Below are 19,408 nucleotides of genomic sequence, written 5' to 3'. Positions count from 1 at the left end.
AAACACCCTACAAGAAGTATAATTATTTGCAGGTGAATCAGTATGGACAGAAATGCAGAGCAAAGCAACGAATCTTACAGTTGATTTCAAGCAAATGGAAGAGTTGTTCTGTCAGAAAACAGCCAATGTGAAACGTCCAAAGTCTTCTCCAGGAACACTTCCATCACCAATAAATCCCAAGATTACTTTACTGGAAACTAAGCGTGATTTGGCAGTAAACATTTTTCTAAAACAGTTCAAATCAGGAGGAAAAGCAGTCATAGAAGCTATAAAGAACCTCAAAGGAGATGATATAGGCACTGAGAAGCTAAGAGCTCTCTTGCCACTGCTTCCCACAGAAAAAGAGGTAATATATGACAGTTTAAATTTTAGATCAGTTATTAATCCAAATTGCAGTATAATAGATACAATTACATGGGGCTCACAAATTATAATTCAACTAAGAGGTTGTCTTACCTGTTACAGCTGACTTCAGTCAGATCCTATTCTGGGGATTTGGACCGTTTAGGAGAAGCAGAGAAATTTTATCTACAACTATCAGAAGTACCTTCATTTGCCCTTAGGGTTAGGGCAATGTTGCTTGTAAGTAAAAAATCATGTTTCCATCATGATGTGAGATTGTTAACAAAATAGAAAATAATAAATCCTGACTCATTTCTGTGCATCCATTAATTTGCAGAAAGAAGAGTTTCCTTCAAGAACATGTGAACTGAAAGACCAACTAGAGGCTGTTGCAGATGCATGCAATAAACTGATGACTAATGAACATTTGAAACAATTTCTAGCATTAGTACTTCAACTTGGAAATTACATAAATGCTGTAAGTATTCATCATATAATGTTTCTCTAAGAAGTAATCTAACACAATGGGCGAAGTAATATTTTGCAATGTATTGTTTGTTTGTTTTAGGGAAGCTATGCAGGCAATGCAGCAGGTTTTACACTCAGCACACTACCAAAGCTCTTAGAAATAAAAGCAAACAAACCAAGACTAACATTCTTGCACTATCTGGTAGAAGTTGCGGAAGCTAACAATAAGGAAATATTACAATTCACAGAAGAGATGAGCAATATGAAAGAAATAGCAAGGTAAGAGTCTGATAGTCACAATGCGTAGATCAATATTTATTGGAAATGTATGAGGCTATCTAACTCTGATAAGAAACTGACTTAGAAAATTGATTTTCTAACTAATTCAAGTACAAAGAAGAGCATTAAATGCTTAAACATGCCCATGTCTTAACAATATTTAAATCTTGCTCTGTATATGTTTATTTTTGACTGTGTTCACTTAGAGGTTTCTAATACACCATATATTTGAAACGACATTTTCCCCAATTTCAATTCATATTTTCCCCTGAGTACTGCCAATCTTGTCAGACTGCATTATCCCCATGCTCTGGTGGTTGTTCTCTACATTTGCCAAAAATTCTTCTTGTATTTAATTCCCCCACATCTTATATATCTATAAATATTTAGACTTTTCAGTGTTTTCAAGATACCCTAGTGCTCTAGAGACTTCACACCATATCTGCCCATGATTGCACATACATAAAACCATTGTGCTTATAATAATTGAATCACCTTTGTTTCAAATAAAATGTGTGGACTGAAAGTTGTCCATATTGTTTCAGGATATCATTGGAGTTGCTTCAGGAAGAAGTGATGAAAGTTACCAGTGATGTCAAACATGTTGAATCGCAGCTGAAGAAAGATAAAAGTGGAATCCGGTCAGAATTCAAAGGTATTAACATACCAGTTACTATACATTTAAATAATTATGTTCTGAGAATAAATATTCCTCTTTCCACAATTTTCTGTAATGATACAAAATATAACTACAATTCACTTTCACTTCGTAACTTGTGACTGCTGTTGTTAACATCTGTTTTGCTCATTTATTCATAGATTTCTTGAAGTCAGCTTTGAAATGCAGTAATGATCTTCAGCAGGCCATGGAAAAGGTGAAAGGTTGTTCCAATGCTTTAGCTAAACATTTCTGTGAAGATCCAAAGAAATTTCAGCCTGAAGAATGTTTCAGTTTGTTTGCTGACTTTTTTAATATAACTGAGAGAGCTCGACTGGTGAGTTTCTGATCATTAAGTTGGATGTTCCTTTAGTATTTAAATCTTACCATACACTTCAGATTGTAAAAAGGCAGTATTTGTTAGAAGCTCAAACTGTGTGAATTTAACAGCTATAGAGTGCAACATTTATCTTACTTCTGAAGCCATGGTTCATTTGTCTCACATAGTTGGGAATAAGACATATCTTACTGCTGTCATAATTGACATTTCAGTTATGCATTAATATTATCATTATATTTATTCATTATTTTAAGTAATAAATAACAATTCCCTACTACATTTAATCTGATAAATAACTGTTTTGATAATGCCCTATTTTTGCAACAGGAAAATGAAGAGAAAAGGAAAGAAGAACAAAGGCGAATTCAAGAGGAGAAGGAGCAAAACAAAACAAGTGGAAGCAGAGGTAGAGGCAGAGCAAGAAGGTTTTCACCGGATAGGCAATATGCTGCCGTTGAACGGATTCTGAGGGACATTTGCAGTGGAAATTTCAAATTACGCCGCAGTGAAGCTTAATTCGAAGTGTTATAATTATTTTGTTGTGTAATATCTACTTAAAAGTGCCACTGTGAAGTGGTTATTTGCTCAGGATCATTGTGAAAGATGCTGTGAAAATGAATCTCAGTTATATAGAAGTTAAATGTATTTACCTTTAAACCTAAGACAAAATGCATTTAATGTGATGGCTAAGTAGCCCTCTACTGACAGAGATGTTTAACCCATAATTCCTATTTATTTTGTACATTTTCTTCTTTATGAGCTGTAAATATCTTTTATATATAATATTTTTTATAATTAAATGTTTTGGATGGATAATGACATTTAGTTCAAGATAAATTTAAAAAATAAACACATTCCTTTTTCCTCCTGATGTGTGTTCACATACAAAATAAAAGCCAACAACTGAAAGGACCATACATGCACATTTAGTAAAACAAGTAAGCCACCAGATAAGTTAATTAGCCCTCTATTGCTTATATGAATTTGCTAGTGTGTGCATGCGTGTGGTGTATGTAACCAGTCATTTTATGTATATCTTCATATGGATGAAGGTGTACACAAAGAAAAGGGAAAGCACCAGTTTGCTTTTGTTCTACAATATTGTAGAACAGAAGCAAACTGGTGCTTTTCATTTATTATAATGTTGTTGTACCAAGAACTGACGAAAGACTCTGTTAACATGAAAAGCGAAAGCTTGCATTACATGAAGAAGGATGATAAAACTTCACATTTTCCAGTATACCGGATGTATGAGTGACCAAATTTGTTACAGTGCAGAGTAAGTAGGAAACTACTACACTTGGCTACAATTTGATGATTTCAAATGTTTTCATTGTCCAAAATTTAGCTGAATCAATGTATAACAAAGATTCTGACTAAGCAGATAGAGAGAATTAGAAAGGATTTACTGTTACTGAAACTGACATTAACTGGTGATAACTAAAGGAAGTAACATGTGTACAAACCATTAAATTTGCATGAAAAAGAAGCTAAGATCATGCCAACACATTAATAACTACTGAAGCTCAGTTCACCGTATTATGATTTAACATACCTTTCAGTGTTTGTACTTGAATTCCATGATGAATACTCATTTTTGAGAATTTATCTGCCTGTTATTTTACAGAATCATTTACTGGAGGTATGTGAACAAAATAAACAAACACTTTACTCAGCACAAATTCATTCATATACATATCATGTTCTGCAAATTTCATCATGAAGGAGATCCTTGAGGACAGTGGAATCAGTCAAGGAAAGACAGCAATAATTTTATCACTTCATTTACTTCTTAATCATATTTGTTGCTAATAATAAAAATAAGATTTATTCAAATTGTGAATTGCACAACCACAGCCGGCCGAAGTGGCCGTGCGGTTAAAGGCGCTGCAGTCTGGAACCGCAAGGCCGCTACGGTCGCAGGTTCGAATCCTGCCTCGGGCATGGATGTTTGCGATGTCCTTAGGTTAGTTAGGTTTAACTAGTTCTAAGTTCTAGGGGACTAATGACCTCAGCAGTTGAGTCCCATAGTGCTCAGAGCCATTTTTGAGCACAACCACAATACAATGCAAAAATATTAAGTGTAGGTGTTCGTCATTGATAATTGCGTCTGTGGTGGTTTTGTTATATGGACTCCCCTCCTTTTGCTGGAGGTGTCATCAGCAATTGTAAAGATTCAGATAGCTCAGCAAGCTGAATGGTTTATACATATCCATGGTATGGTTGGGTTGGTATACCACCAGAAGACTTCCTATGAAATTCTGTGTTGAAAGACACTATATAACAGTTTTCTAGCTCAGAAACATAAGTAAAGAAATATTGTTTTGAGGTAGAGTTGACTGTATGCAAGGCCTGAGCAACACTATTATCTCTAATATATACAAAATATGACAAGATTAGTGACTTACATGTAATCAGACAGCACAGAAAGCTGAAGTACTGTCAGATAATTTAACAATAAAAACATTAAATGTAGAAAGAACTTTACTAAAAATGATGTAAGGGTGGAGGAGGAAAAGCTTCCAATTTGTGAAAGGTAAATATGTCGCCGATTATGGATTGATACAGATTTCACAAATATAATGACAAAATTAACAAAATATGTTTACCTGTTCACAGTTTTACTTTCCTGAAGTCGATAAAAATGCTTTGTGTGTCCATGAGAAATGTTTTATGGAATAAAATGGTAAGGGAGATTAAAAGAGGAAAATTTCTGGTTTATTAACAACACATCTGCCGTTAATAAAAATGGAACCTGAAGTAGTCATTGTATTAATTAACGTGCATGAGAGGCAATTTATTAGTGCCCAAAATTATTTCATTTAGCAAATTAAACATTCTTCTTAGACTGCTTAACTTGGAAGATGTTGACAAAACTGCACAAAACATTTAAAATGTCACAGAAATACAGGTAAGTGACAACAACTGAGTGTATTGAAAGAATAAAATGTAATGGAGCAGGAAAAATTGTTTAGAGCAATAATGAAGGAATATGTTAATTTGAAAAAGATTCAAAATGTGTGCACCATAAGAATGTATGTGAAAGAAATTAGTAACCATCATTGCATTGTTATTGTTGTTGTTGTTGTTGTTGTTGTTGTTGTTGTCATCTTCATTCTGAAGACTGGTTTGATGCAGCTCTCCATGGTACTCTATCCTGTACGAGCCTCTTCATCCCTGAACAACTACTGCAATCTACATTCTTCTGAATCTGTTTCCTGTATACATCTCTTGTCTCCCTCTACAATTTGTTACTCACACATTTCCCTCCAATACTAAACTGGTGGTCCTTTGATGTCTCAGAAAGTGCCCCCATTAACTGATCCCTTCTTTTGGTAAAGTTGTGCCACAAATTTCTTGTCTTTCCAATTCTATTCAGTACCTCATCATTAGTTACGCGATCAATCAATCTAATCTTAAAAATTCTTCTGTAGCACCACATTTTGGAAGCTTCTGTTCTCCTTTTGTCTACACTGTTTATCAGCCATGTTTCCAAACAGATACCTTTAGCAGAGACTTCCTAATATTAAAATCTGTGTTCAGCATGAACAAATTTCTGTTCTACAGAAATGCTTTTCTTGCCGTTGTCAGTCTACATTTTATATCCTCTCTACATCAGCCATCATCAGTTATTTTGCTCTCAAACTTGCAAAACTCGCAGAATACTTCAAGTATCTTGTTTCCTAATCTAATTCCCTTAGTATCACCTGATTTAACTCATCTACATTCCATTACCCTTGTTTTGATTTTGTTGATGTTCATCTTATATCCTCCTTTCAAGATACTTTCCATTCCAGTCAACTGCTCTTCCAAGTCCTTTACTGTATCTGACAGAATTACAATGTTGTTGATAAACATCAAAGTTTTTATTTCTTCTCCCTGAACTTTAATTCCTACTCCAACTTTTTCTTTGGGGTCCTTTACTGCTTGTTCAATGTACAGATTGAATATTCATCACTTCCTTCACAACCACTGCTTCCCTTTCATACTGCCATCTGATTCCTGTACAGGTTGTAAATAATCTTTCGCTCCCTGTATCTTCTCCCCTGCTACCTTCAGAACTTCAAAGAGAGTATTCCAGTCAACATTGTCAAAAGCTTTCTCAAATGCTAAAAACATAGGTTTGCCTTTCCTTGACCTATCTTCTAAGATAAGCCATTGGGTCAGGATTTCCGTATGTGTTTCTACAGTTCTCCGGAATCCAAACTGATCTTCCCTGAGGTTGGCTTCCACCAGTTTTTCCATTCTTCTGTAAAAAATTCATGCTAGTGTTTTATAGCCATGTCTTAGTCAACTGACAGTTCAGTAATTCTTACATCTCTCAGCACCTGCTTTCTTTGTAATTGGAGTTATAACATTCCTCTTAAAGTTTAGAGTATTTTGTCTGTTCTATATATGTTGTACATCAGATGGAAGAGTTTTGTCATGGCTGGATCTCTCAAGACTATCAGTAGCTGTGTCGTAATATCATTTACCCCCAGGGCCCTTTTTGAACATAAATCTATCAGAGCTCTATCAAATTCTTCTCATAGTATCGTATCTCCTATCTCATCTTCATCTATATTGCAAGGATTCATTTATAAGTTGCCTCATTGTGATCTTCAGGCCTGTGAGCCTCTGAATTGTTAATAATTCTTATTGTCTGCAAAATAACTTAATTTTTACTAAACACTAGGACTTGGAAAAACTGATCTTTTAAGGCTTTTATTTCACCATTAAATAAAATGCATATTAGATGATAAGTATCTTATTACAGCAGACCTTCTGGGTAATGAATATTTATTGATATAAACTTCTGGTCATTGGTATTCCCTTAACAGCATGGCTGGTCCAGAAGACTTTTTGCCACCTTTGACTACTTTGCCTGTCAAGACTCAAAGTATGTCTTCATCTCTCTTGGAACAGCACAGAGACCAGATGCAATACCTTGTGCAAATAATAAAATACACAAAACAGGACTTTTCCCCTAATAAATCTTGTTATGTAATAATTAAAACTTCATATTCTAAATGATTATTCTGGATAACAAGAATGCATATAATTGTACTAATAAAGACTGTTCACTTATGTTCAAAATCGGTATGAGATTTCACGCCCACCTAACAAAATTTATTTCCAATCTTTGGCTACAACATATCTGAAAAATCTTGTACCCTCACAACATCCACCTTCCTTTCTATAATATTGCCTTTCAAATCATCTCCCTTTTATAGACCTTCTATATACTCCTTCCACCTCTCAGTTTTCCCTTCTTTGTTTAGGACTGGTTTTCCATCTGAGCCCTTGACATTCATATAGCTGATTCTCTTTTCCCCAAAGGCAGTATCTATCTTTCCCCCAGTGAAATATGCTTCTAAATCATTACATTTGTCCTCTGGCCATTCCTACTTAGCCATTTTGCACTTGCTGTCAATCTCATTTTTTACACATTTGTATTCCCTTTTGGCTGCTTCATTTGCTGCATTTTTAAAATTTCTCCTGCCATCAATTAAATTCGATATATCTTGTGTTATCAAAGAATTTCTACTATGCCTTGTCTTTTTTACCTATTTGATCCTCTGCTGCCTTCACTATTTCATCTCTTAAAGCTATCCATTCATCTTCTACTGTACTCCTTTCCCATGTTCTAGCCCACTGTTGCCTAATGCTTCCTCTGAAACTCTCAATGACCTCTGGGTCTTTCAGCTTACTGTAAAACATAAAATTTATCCAGGTCCCATTTCCTTCATTTCCTACCCTTTTCCACTTTCTTCACTTTTAATCTGCTGCAGTAATCAATAAATTGTGGTCAGAGTCCACATCTGCCCCTGGAAATGTCTTATAGTTTAAAATCTGGTTCCTAAATCTCTGTCGTACCATTATATAATCAATCTAACAACTTCTGGTGTCTCCAGATCTCTTCCATGTATACAACCTAGTTTTATGATTCTTAAACAGAGTTTAGTGACTGTTAAATTATGCTCTGTGCTAAATTCTGCCACGTGGTTTCCTCTTTCATCCTTTTCCCCCAGTCCATATTCACCTACTATTCCCATACACAATTAAACTTTCATCTCCCTTATCTGTCTGAATAATTTATTTTATCTCGTCATACATTTCTTCAATCTCTCCATCATCTGCAGAGCTAGTAGGCATATAAACTTGTATTACTGTGGTAGGTGTGGCCTTTGTGTCTGTCTTGGCTACAATAATGTGTTCATTATGCTGTTCATAGTAGCTTACTTGCATTCCTATTTTCTTATTCATTATTAAAGCAACCCTTGCACTACCCCTATCTGACTCTGTATACATAACCCTGTCTTCATCTGACCAGATGTCCTGCTCCTCCTGCCACCAAACTTCACTAGTTCCCACTATATCTAACTTCAACCCATCCATTTCTCTTTTTAAATTTTCTAACTTACCTGCCAAATTATGGGACCTAACATTCCATGCTCTTGATGATGGCATCCTCCTGAGTAGACCTCACCTGGAGATCCAAATGGGTGACTTTTTTACCTCTGGAATATTTTACCCAAGAGGACACCATCATCATTTGATCATACAGTAGAGTGGCATGTCCTCGGGAAAAATTACACTGTAGTTTCCCATTGCTTTCAGCCATTCCAATACAGCAAGGCCATTTTGGTTGATATTACAAGGCCAGATCAGTCAATCATCCAGACTGTTGCCCCTGCAATTACTGAAAAGGCTACTGCCCTCTTCAGGAACCACACATCTGTCTGATCCCTCAGCAGATACTTCTCCATTGTTGTTGCACCTACAGTATAGCTATCTGCATCACAGATGCATGCAAGTGACCCTACCGATGGCAAGGTCCATAGTTAATGATATCAACATGGGTTATGGCATTTCTTCTACTGTAGGTAATATCTGTGATGGATCAATAATTGTGCCACCACTCATTTCCACCAAGAGCACTAGGACACAATATTACACACTAACAATTATGACACTGTTTGCCCTAAGATTTTTGATAATTAAGACCTAAAGAAAAGTTGAATGTATAGTACATTTAAGCTCTATAGATCACTATCAAGTTCATGTTAATGGGTTAGTATCCTATTTTTCTGTTCATCAATGGAATGTGAGATGTATGTTATAATAAAAATATTTGTATGTTATTTGTATTCAGATTAATATACTTAGATGAATATGTGCTTAGCTTGTAGATGAACATGTGTTGGTACTTAAACAGAATCAGTTCAAATGTCACACATTGAATGTCAATGAATATTGTGTGAAAGAGATCTTTGTATGCTGTACCCCAACTTCCATCACAAATTTCAAGTGCAAAAGTTAACAAAGAATGCAATATACAAACTGCCAATGTATTTTGTATTTGAAATTGCCAGTCAACTGGAAATCAGGTCTTCATGTCATTAACACAATTACATCGAATGACAAGCTTTAAAACACTGTTTTGAGGTCTCCCATATTCAACTATCATTCTAGCCGATATGTATTGAATCTGATTTCAAAGAAACCAGTAGAGCATTTGAATACAATGTCAATGGGTTAAAGACAAAACTAGGCGCTACAGACTGGAAGCGCAAGATGGCTACAGTCGCAGGTTCAAATCCTGCCTCGGGCATGGATGCATGTGATGACCTTAGGTTAGTTAGGTTTAAGTAGTTCTAAGTTCTAGGGGACTGATGACCTCAGAAGTTAAGCCCCATAGTGATCAGAGCCATTTGAACCAACACACACAGAGTAAGAAAAACGCACACTCAATCTTATTTTCATTATAGCTATCACAGCAAGGATAGCAAAGTTTATTTAACAGACCTCTTCTAGAGTACATCTGCACTGATATCCAACAGTTCACTGATGTAAATACAATACCCACAAATGACAACTATCACAAAGGAGGTATGGAATGTACTTTTCAGAATTTATAATCTCAAAGGACAAATATATTTTAATGGCATCATTACTCTTCCAGCTATATTTAGACCTAGCTCTGGCTATCTCCAGGAAAAAATGCACTAATGTGGATATAGCCATACTATTAGCAGGTTGCAAACTGTACACTCTACTTTTTGTCAATGTATAGGTAATTTTATCTGGATGTATAGAAAGTGGAAGTTTCACGCTTGGAAAGCTATAGAAAATGACAATAGTGCCTTATTACCAATACAAAGAGCTGTAGCCATTACAGAGCAGAAAATATGTTGAAAATAAGACAACATAAAAGTGTACTAACATAGGTAATGGAGTTCTGAGAAGCAGTGACTTATCTAGGATAGATCGTTTGCAAAAGGAAACCACAATGAAATGTGTGGGTAAAGGAGTTATTATTCTGTTCACTCATAAATAGAGAGGAAAAAACGAATATCTAAAAGCCTCTGTATAAGGCCTAATTTCTCTCATCTTATCTTTGTGGTCATTATGTGAAATGTATGTTGGTGGCAGAACAACTGACCTGCAGTTGGCCTCGCACGCCAGATCTCTAAATTCCTACAATAGTGCCTCATGATAAGAGCATCGTCTTCCCTCCAGGGATTCCCATTTTAGTTCACAAAGCATTTCTAAATACTTGCACGCTGATCAAACATACCGGCAACAAATCTATCAGCATGCCTTTGAATTGGTTCAATATCTTCATTTAATCCAGCCTGTTGGGGATGTACATATACATTTATATGAATACTCCACAAACCATTATACACTGCACAATGGAGGGTACCTTGTACCATTAACAGGTATTTCCTCTGCTACTCCACTCAAAATAGTGTGAGAGAAAAACGACTGTCTGAGAGCCACCACATGAGCCCTAATTAATCACATCTTACTTTCATGGTCCTTATGCCGAATGTATGTTGGTCTGTCTGCAGTAGGCCTCAAATGCCGGTTCTCTGAATTTCCCCCAAGAGTGCCTCACAAAAAGAGAATTGTCTTCCCTACAGGGATTCCCATTTGAGTTCATGAAGCATCTTCGCAATAAACGAGTGGTGACTGAACATGTCAGTAACAAATCTAGCAGCATGCCTCTGAATTGCTTCAACATCTTCCTTTAATCTGACCTGGTGGGGATTCCAACCAGCTGAACAGTACTCAAGAATAGGTTGCAGGAGCCTTCTATATGCGATCTACTTTACAGATAAACTACGTTTTCCCAAAATTCTCCCAATAACATGAAGTTGAGTGTCGGCTTCCCTACTACCAACCTGACCTGCTCATTCCATTTTATATCGCTTTGCAGGGTTATGCCAACATATTTAATTGATGTGACTGTGTCAAGCAGCTCTCTGGTAATGTATTTGAATGTTACAGGACTTTTTTTCCAACTTATTTCCTTTAACTTACATTTTTCCACATTTAGAGGAAGATGACATTCACCATATATAGACTTCCCTTGAATGATTCTACAAGTGGTTTTAACAAGAATATAAGTTGTTGTCTCTTCCTCTACGAATAGATGATGAATGCAGCTAGCCGCTAACTTTGTGTAATGTCTCGTCTGTATAGACGTGTATCTGTTGCCTTTAAGACCCTTTCACCTTCACACATAAATCTATACAGTAATGTAAGGGCCTCCCATGTCTTGGCTGATCCGTGATAAGACAGGCGAAAAGTTAGACTAATGGAGGATTATTAGTATTATCTCTATTTTCATTCGCTCTCTCTCTTTCTCTCCTTTATCCATGTACAGTTTTTAATATAATATTTCATTACGTGAAATCAGCCAAATAGGATCTTTGGTGGAGTCCTTCGTCTTGGTAATCAGCGGCTGGCTTGCTGTAAGAGATCTTTACATTTATTATTACTGTTAAACACTGTATTCAGTCGGGAGAATCAATCATGTGGACAATTTGTTCCTTTTACGAAAGATTGTGAATTCCAGATGTGTATGAAGCCTTTTTGGACGATTTAACACAAACTCAGGGATTGCAGGCTCTCTTCGACACAGCTGAAACTTGCCCACTAATTACAAGGCCAACGTGATCATCAAATGGTTCAGAAAAAACTCATTCGTTCGTTCACTCCAGAACAAAAAGTCACAAACCTTATTTATGAAGGAAATTGTGTATTAAATCCATCTCCATTACATGTCCAGATCTCCGGTGATTCCACGTCTTAATTATTTTTCTTTTACAGTCTCTCTCCCTTCAAACAACCCGCTAGTGGCACAAATGTTAAGTGGCTCGATTTAGCGAGAAGGAAAGCAGAATACGTATCTCTCAGAAACACGTCAGTCCCTCAATCCATACTCCAGAAGCTGTCCTAGTTACCCCTCTCACAACCATGGAGAATGCATATATGCATCTCTGTTATTTCAAAGAATAAACGCGCTAGAAAATACTTTGGCGTCGATGAGCTGTCGCCGCATATGTTACGAGAAAATCAGATCAGATCAGATACTTTTCCAAAGTGAATGAATGTGGATGGTTTGATTGACAATGATTAACTGGTGCGTGGTAGAGGGTATTTTCTGTGGGGACGTTACATGGTGCAGTGGAATCAGGTAACAGATAAAAACATCTCATAATTAACTTGAGTTCACTTAGGCCTGCTACTTGTGTCCAGATACCTTCACAGTCAGATTCAAATTTAACCTCAGTATACACAATATTTTTGTCAACAACAATGAACAGTCACCCTCCTAGAAGTTTGTGCATGTGCATTTGTGTGTGCTTGTGCATGCACGCCTACCTTGTCTGCAATCTGATTTTGCTCTACATCAATTGGTAAGTGTTCTTCGGAAGACCTCAAAGTAATGGCAAGCCTAAAAAACACCCACATCCATTACATATGTACTCTGCTACCCCAGTATCTGTTCCCTTTGTATAGTGTTCTCCTGATCTAGCAAGGGGAGTCCTACAAACATCTCCTCCCCCCCCCCCCCCCCCCCACCACCACCTCACAATGTAGGTCCAGAAATCTGCAGCCATGACTGTCACAGAACCAATTGAGCTTCTTGCTGAGACCATCTGCCTGGCTGCATATAAAAGGACCCTCGCAGACTCTGGGTACAATGCTGCAAATTGTAAGCTTTGCTTGCCCCCATGAGTGAGGCTACCAGGGAACTGAAGATGGCCTCAGAACCTGATGACAGCATCATTGGTGTTGACAAGAGCAATAACTCACTGAGTACTGAACTTTGCACTCTGAACAACTGCATGTGGTGCCACTTCCACATCTCAGATGAAGTCCTTGGCAGATACACCGAATGCACCTTGGAATTCTTTCTGGCCATGGGCCCCACTTCCCTAATTGTATCCATAACATGCTTAACATTGGCATTCCCGATAATTATTGAACCCTTTCTCCTGAGTCCCTGCTTGGACCCTGCTGAAGGAGTGGCCACCTGTCCATCACAGACTGAATGGGCAAGGCCAAATGACAAGTCCCCACATTGACTCTATGCCTCGAGTGACACGACCCCCTAACAACCTGCTACTCACCCCGCAGTGAGCGTGGATCCCCCGCATTGGGTACACTGGAAAGTGCCTCGACAGCAGAGCTCTCGGGCAAAACGAACGACATCTGAGGTATGCCAAGTAAGGTGCCAGGTGCTCTGCCATTGATACAGCCTGTGACTGAACCCAGCAGATAGTGGACTGTTTCCATAAGCATCTTCTGCTGTTCACAAACTGTGTCTGCATACAGTCTATCCATCCTACTACTACTAACTGAAAACTAAACCATGAGAACAAACAGAAAAAGCTAAATACATGACTTGTTAGTTTCCTGGAACTTCATCAACGGAAGCTGGAAGCTGACTGCAGTGCCCGTACAGCACTAACTGAAAAACTTGAAAGCTATGGCATATGTAGACATGCAGTGAAATAGACAAAATCGTGCCAATAACAGAAAGCAGTATGTGACAGCAGAATCTGGATCCAGACTTGAAATCAAGGATATTGCATATGGTGTATCACAAGGATTTCTCCTTGGACCTCTTCTGTGTGACTGACACTTGCGTGCAAGGACAAAAGTAAGTTTCATGTTGTGTGTCACTGGCAAGTAATGTAACTTGATGAAATTAAGACCACACATAGAAAGAACTGCTACTGTATAGCACAGAAGATAACAAAAAGAACTATGCAATCAGATGAACAGAAACAAAACTTTTATTCAAAGTCAACAATTACACTGAAGACATCACAATTCATAATGGTTCCCATGACATTACAAATAGCAGGACTTCATTCATAATAGTGTGTGTGATCAAAGTGGATGGTAATGCCTGCTGAGCAATGCACTCCCATGCTGGGCACAAGATTGGCAAAGAGTGATTGTGGTAGTGCATTCCATTCCCCACCAGTGCAGCTGACAACTGCTCGGTGGCCATTGGTAAATGTGGACATGCTGCAGTACATCTCCCCAATGCACCCCACACACGCTTGATGGGATTTAATTTGGCAAAAAAGGGGGGGGGGACAGAATGGGAAGGCCGGTCTATTTGCCGAATATCCTTTCCTTCCATGATCTCCTCCACCTGTGCTGTTCGATGCAGTTACGCACTGTCATCCATAAGACTGAAGTGAGGGCCAAACACACCTCTGACGAGATGCACATGGAAAGGAGTACAATGTCGCACGAACAATGAGCAGTGAGTGTACCGTATTCAAAGATTTGTAGGTCGATACACCCATGCAGCATAATGCCTTCCTACACCAAAACACGAAGCCCACCCCTACTACAGTAGCACAAGTTTATATGCCAACTAGCTCTGCAGATGACACAGAAATTGAAGAAATGTATGATGAAATCAAAGAAATTATTCAGATAGTGAAGGGAGACGAGAATTTAATAGTCATGGGTGACTGGAATTCGGCAGTAGGAAAGGGGAGAGAAGGAAACGTAGTACATGAATATGGATTGGGGCTAAGAAATGAAAGAGGAAGCCGCCTGGTAGAATTTTGCACAAAGCACAACTTAATCATAGCTAACACTTGGTTCAAGAATCATGAAAGAAGGTTGTATACATGGAAGAAACCTGGAGGTACTGACAGGTTTCAGATAGATTACATAATGGTAAGGCAGAGATTTCCAGGGGCAGATGTGGACTCTGACCACAATGTTTTGGTTATGAACTGTAGATTAAAACTGAAGAAACTGCAAAAAGGTGGGAATTTAAGGAGATGGGACCTGGATAAACCGACTAAACCAGAGGTTGTACAGAGTTTCAGGGAGAGCATAAGGGAACTATTGACAGGAATGGGCGAAAGAAATACAGTAAAAGAAGAATGGGTAGCTTTGAGGGCTGAAGTAGTGAAGGCAGCAGAGGATCAAGTAAGTAATTGACGAGGGCTAGTAGAACTCCTTGGGTAACACAAGAAATATTGAATGTAATTGATGAAAGGAGACAATATAAAAATGCAGTAAATGAAGCAGGCAAAAGGGAATACAAACGTCTCAAAAATGAGATCAACAGGAAGTGGAAAATGGCTAAGCAGGGATGGCTAGAGGACAAGTGTAAGGACGTAAAGGTTTATCTCACTAGGGGTAAGATAGATGCAGTCTACAGGAAAATTAGAGACCTTTGGAGAAAAGAGAACCACTTGTATGAATATCAAGAGCTCAGATGGAAACCCAGTTCTAAGCACAGAAGGGAAAGCAGAAAGGTGGAAGGAGTATATACAAGGGTGGTGTACTTGAGGACAATATTATGGAAATCTTATCTCCCATTTCATATTCATCTAGATCCTCTTCCATTTCCATAATACTGTCCTCAAGTACATCGCCCTTGTATAAACCCTCTATATACTCCTTCCACATTTCTGCCTTCCCTTCTTTGCTTAGAACTGGGTTGCCATCTGAGCTCTTGATATTCATACAAGTGGTTCTCTTCTCTCCAAAGGTCTCTTTAATTTTCCTGTAGGCAGTATCTATCTTACCCCTAGTGAGACAAGCCTCTACATCCTTACATTTGTCCTCTAGCCATCCCTGCTTAGCCATTTTGCACGTCCTGTCGATCTCATTTTTGAGACGTTTGTATTCGTTTTTGCCTGCTTCATTTACTGCATTTTTATATTTTCTCCTTTCATCAATTAAATTCAATATTTCTTCTGTTACCCAAGGATTTCTATTAGCCCTCGTCTTTTTACCTACTTGATCCTCTGCTGCCTTCACTACTTCATCCCTCAGAGCTACCCGTTCTTCTTCTACTGTATTTCTTTCCCCCATTCCTGTCAATTGTTCCCTTATGCTCTCCCTGAAACTCTCTACAACCTCTGGTTCTTTCAGTTTATCCAGGTCCCCTCTCCTTAAATTCCCACCTTTTTGCAGTTTATTCAGTTTCAATCTGCAGTTCATAACCAATAGATTGTGGTCAGAATCCACATCTGCCCCTGGAAATGTCTTACAATTTAAAACCTGGTTCCTAAATCTCTGTCTTATCATTAATCTATCTGATACCTATTAGTATCTCCAGGATTCTTCCAGGTATACAACCTTCTTTTATGATTCTTGAACCAAGTGTTAGCTATGATTAAGTTATGCTCTGTGCAAAATTCTACAAGGCGGCTTCCTCTTTCATTTCTTCCCCCCAATCCATATTCACCTACTATGTTTCCTTCTCTCCCTTTTCCTACTGACGAATTCCAGTCACCCATGACTATTAAATTTTCGTCTCCCTTCACTCCCTGAATAATTTCTTTTATCTCGTCATACATTTCATCAATTTCTTCATCATCTGCAGAGCTAGTTGGCATATAAACTTATACTACTGTAGTAGGCATGGGCTTTGTGTCTATCTTGGCCACAATAATGCGTTCACTATGCTGTTTGTAGTAGCTAACCCGCACTCCTATTTTTTTATTCATTATTAAACCTACTCCTGCATTACCCCTATTTGATTTTGTATTTATAACCCTGTAATCACCTGACCAAAAGTCTTGTTCCTCCTGCCACCGAACTTCACTAATTCCCACTATATCTAACTTTAACCTATCCATTTCCCTTTTTAAATTTTCTAACCTACCTGCCCGATTAAGGGATCTGACATTCCACGCTCCGATCCGTAGAATGCCAGTTTTCTTTCTCCTGATAACGACGACTGGAATTTGCACGCCGATACCGCAGCTAGACGTCCACTGAGTTGCGACAGGTGGCCTTTTCAGATGAATCACGTTTAATGCTGCATTGGAGACATGGCCGTTGGCTTGTACGGTACGAAACTTACGAAAGCAAACATCCTGCAAGCGGGAGGGAGCATTATGGCTTGGGGAATGTTTTCGTGGCATTCCGTGGGTGATCGTGCCATTCTGGAAGACACCATGGATCAATACAAGTATGCATCTATTCTTGGGGACCATGTCCACCCCAACATCCATTCTGTTTTTCCTCGGTACAATGGCAACTACCAGCAGGACAATCCAATGTGCCACACAGCTCGCAGCGTACGTGCGCGGTTCGAAGAGCACCTAGATGTGTTTATGGTTCTCCCCTAGCCTCCAAAATCCCCGTATTTAACCCCATTCGAGAGTGGAACCATCTCAATCGGGTTGTTCGCGCCATGGATCTGCAATCGAAAAACCTATTGCATCTGGAGTTAGAATGTATCCACATCCCAATCGGTACCTTCTAGAACCTCAACGAGTCTCTTCCTGGATGTGTCGCACTGCAAAAGGTAATTACTCAGCCTTTCGACAGGTGGTCACATTAATGTCACTGGATAATGTATAAGTGAGGCATAGCCAGAGTCATAATGGATTTATTGACGTTTCGGGCTCTTGCTTTCATTGAGGGGATTTTGTATTTACCATAATTAAAACTTCATATTACAATTAAAACGGCAATACAGACTTCAGGACTCTGGTTATGCCTCATTCAGTTCTATATTATGTGATGCAATACATTTATTCGTATTTTATGAAAAACACATATGGTTTTGTGATGGAATAGTCATGTAATCTATGCCACACCATATTAAGTAGTAAAAGGAGGCTCCCTTGATGTTGTACATTGATCTTGTCAAAATCTGAGAAGCGTTGGTATACGCTACTCATACCTTTGAGCTTAAAGTTTTTTGAAAGTATGTAATATCAACAATGTAGAAAGAGAGGGATTGCTACTTACCTTACAGAAGTGACGTCAAGTTGCAGACAGGCGCAATTAAAAGACACTCACATAAAGCTTTCGGCCACAGCCTTCGTCCTTAAAACACACACACACACTCACAAGCAAGCACACCTCCCGCACATACGACCGCCAACTCCAGCACCTCAATCCGAGTTGCTGCAGTTGGCGGTCGCGTCTGCGTGAGGTGGCTGGCTTGTGAGTGTGTGTGTGTGTGTTTTAAGGACGAAGACTGTGGCCGAAATCTTTATGTGAGTGTCTTTTAATTGTGCCTGCCTGCAACATGATGTGTCTTCTTTACGGTACGTAGCAATCTGTCTTTTCCTACACTATTAATATTCCTACCTGGAGTCCCCATTGTTTAATTGACATTGGTGTAAGATTTTATTTAGCCACTGTCGCGTTGATCGTCGTTGCGGGCTGCCGCCGACAGCACTCGTAACTTCCCACGGGGAGCGTGAAATGATATGTCACTTATGCGGAAAAATGTTCTTGAACTGGACCTGACTGTAGCGAGCAGAAGTCAACACTTATTCTGCTGAAATTACAATGAAATGAACACCCTTAGCTGCTTACAGGCGTTGACATACGTCAACGGGGACAGATGAAAATGTGTGCCCCGACCGGAACACGAACCCGGGATCTCCTACTTACATGGCAGACGCTCTATCCATCTGAGCCACCGAGGACACAGAGGATAGCGCGACTGCAGGGATTTATCTCTGGCACGCCTCCCGCGAAACCCACATTCTCAACGTATTGTCCCGCACTACATTCGTAGTGCCCCCGCCCATTATACTCATTACTCGCGGCGCGTTGCCGATTCCCGTAAGAGTTCGGGCACTGTTTGTGCATTCGCACAGAAGAAGAAGATGGTCAAGTGGCCGGTGAGCCTTAACTATATATATACGAAGATGGTATCTGTTCTTTCGGACATGTCAGATACCATCATCCTATATATACTTATTCTGCTGTTGACGCTGTCTACCACCGGCCTGCAATGGCGCACAAATTATACATCCAAAGCCGTACCAAGCCGATCCCACGCCCCTGGCTCAACTGTCCGCCCCCCCCCCCCCCCCAACCTGCCGGGCAAAAGCGTCTTTCTGCGTTTTTCCCTACGCAAAACAAGTTTTATAATTCTGTAGGAAGGTTTCATACAGAATAAGCGCAGCAAAACCGACTGTCCTCTGATATTGGATACATTAATTTCATGAGTTAAACGTTCAGTTCAGTCATCAGTAAACACTTCCGGGCTAAGTTGCCGTGGTCGATCTGTAGAACTTCTTCTC

At 38.9% G+C, this 19,408-nt stretch overlaps 1 protein-coding gene across 1 annotated transcript in view; it reads left to right on the top strand.

Annotated features, from left to right (window-relative positions):
* The window catches only part of LOC126254673 (inverted formin-2-like), a 467,725-nt gene that overhangs the window by 241,025 nt on the left and 207,292 nt on the right, over positions 1-19,408 (top strand). Inside the window, exon 8 of the mRNA XM_049955332.1 lies at positions 33-346. Coding sequence (XP_049811289.1) covers positions 33-346 — 314 coding nt within the window. The remainder of the gene's footprint in view (positions 1-32; positions 347-19,408) is intronic.

This window comes from Schistocerca nitens, chromosome 1 (genome assembly GCF_023898315.1).
Source record: "Schistocerca nitens isolate TAMUIC-IGC-003100 chromosome 1, iqSchNite1.1, whole genome shotgun sequence".
In the NCBI taxonomy this organism is placed as follows: Eukaryota; Metazoa; Arthropoda; class Insecta; order Orthoptera; family Acrididae; genus Schistocerca; species Schistocerca nitens.
The sequence above is the reverse complement of the archived record's forward strand: the minus strand, read 5'-3'. Positions and strand labels throughout refer to the sequence as shown.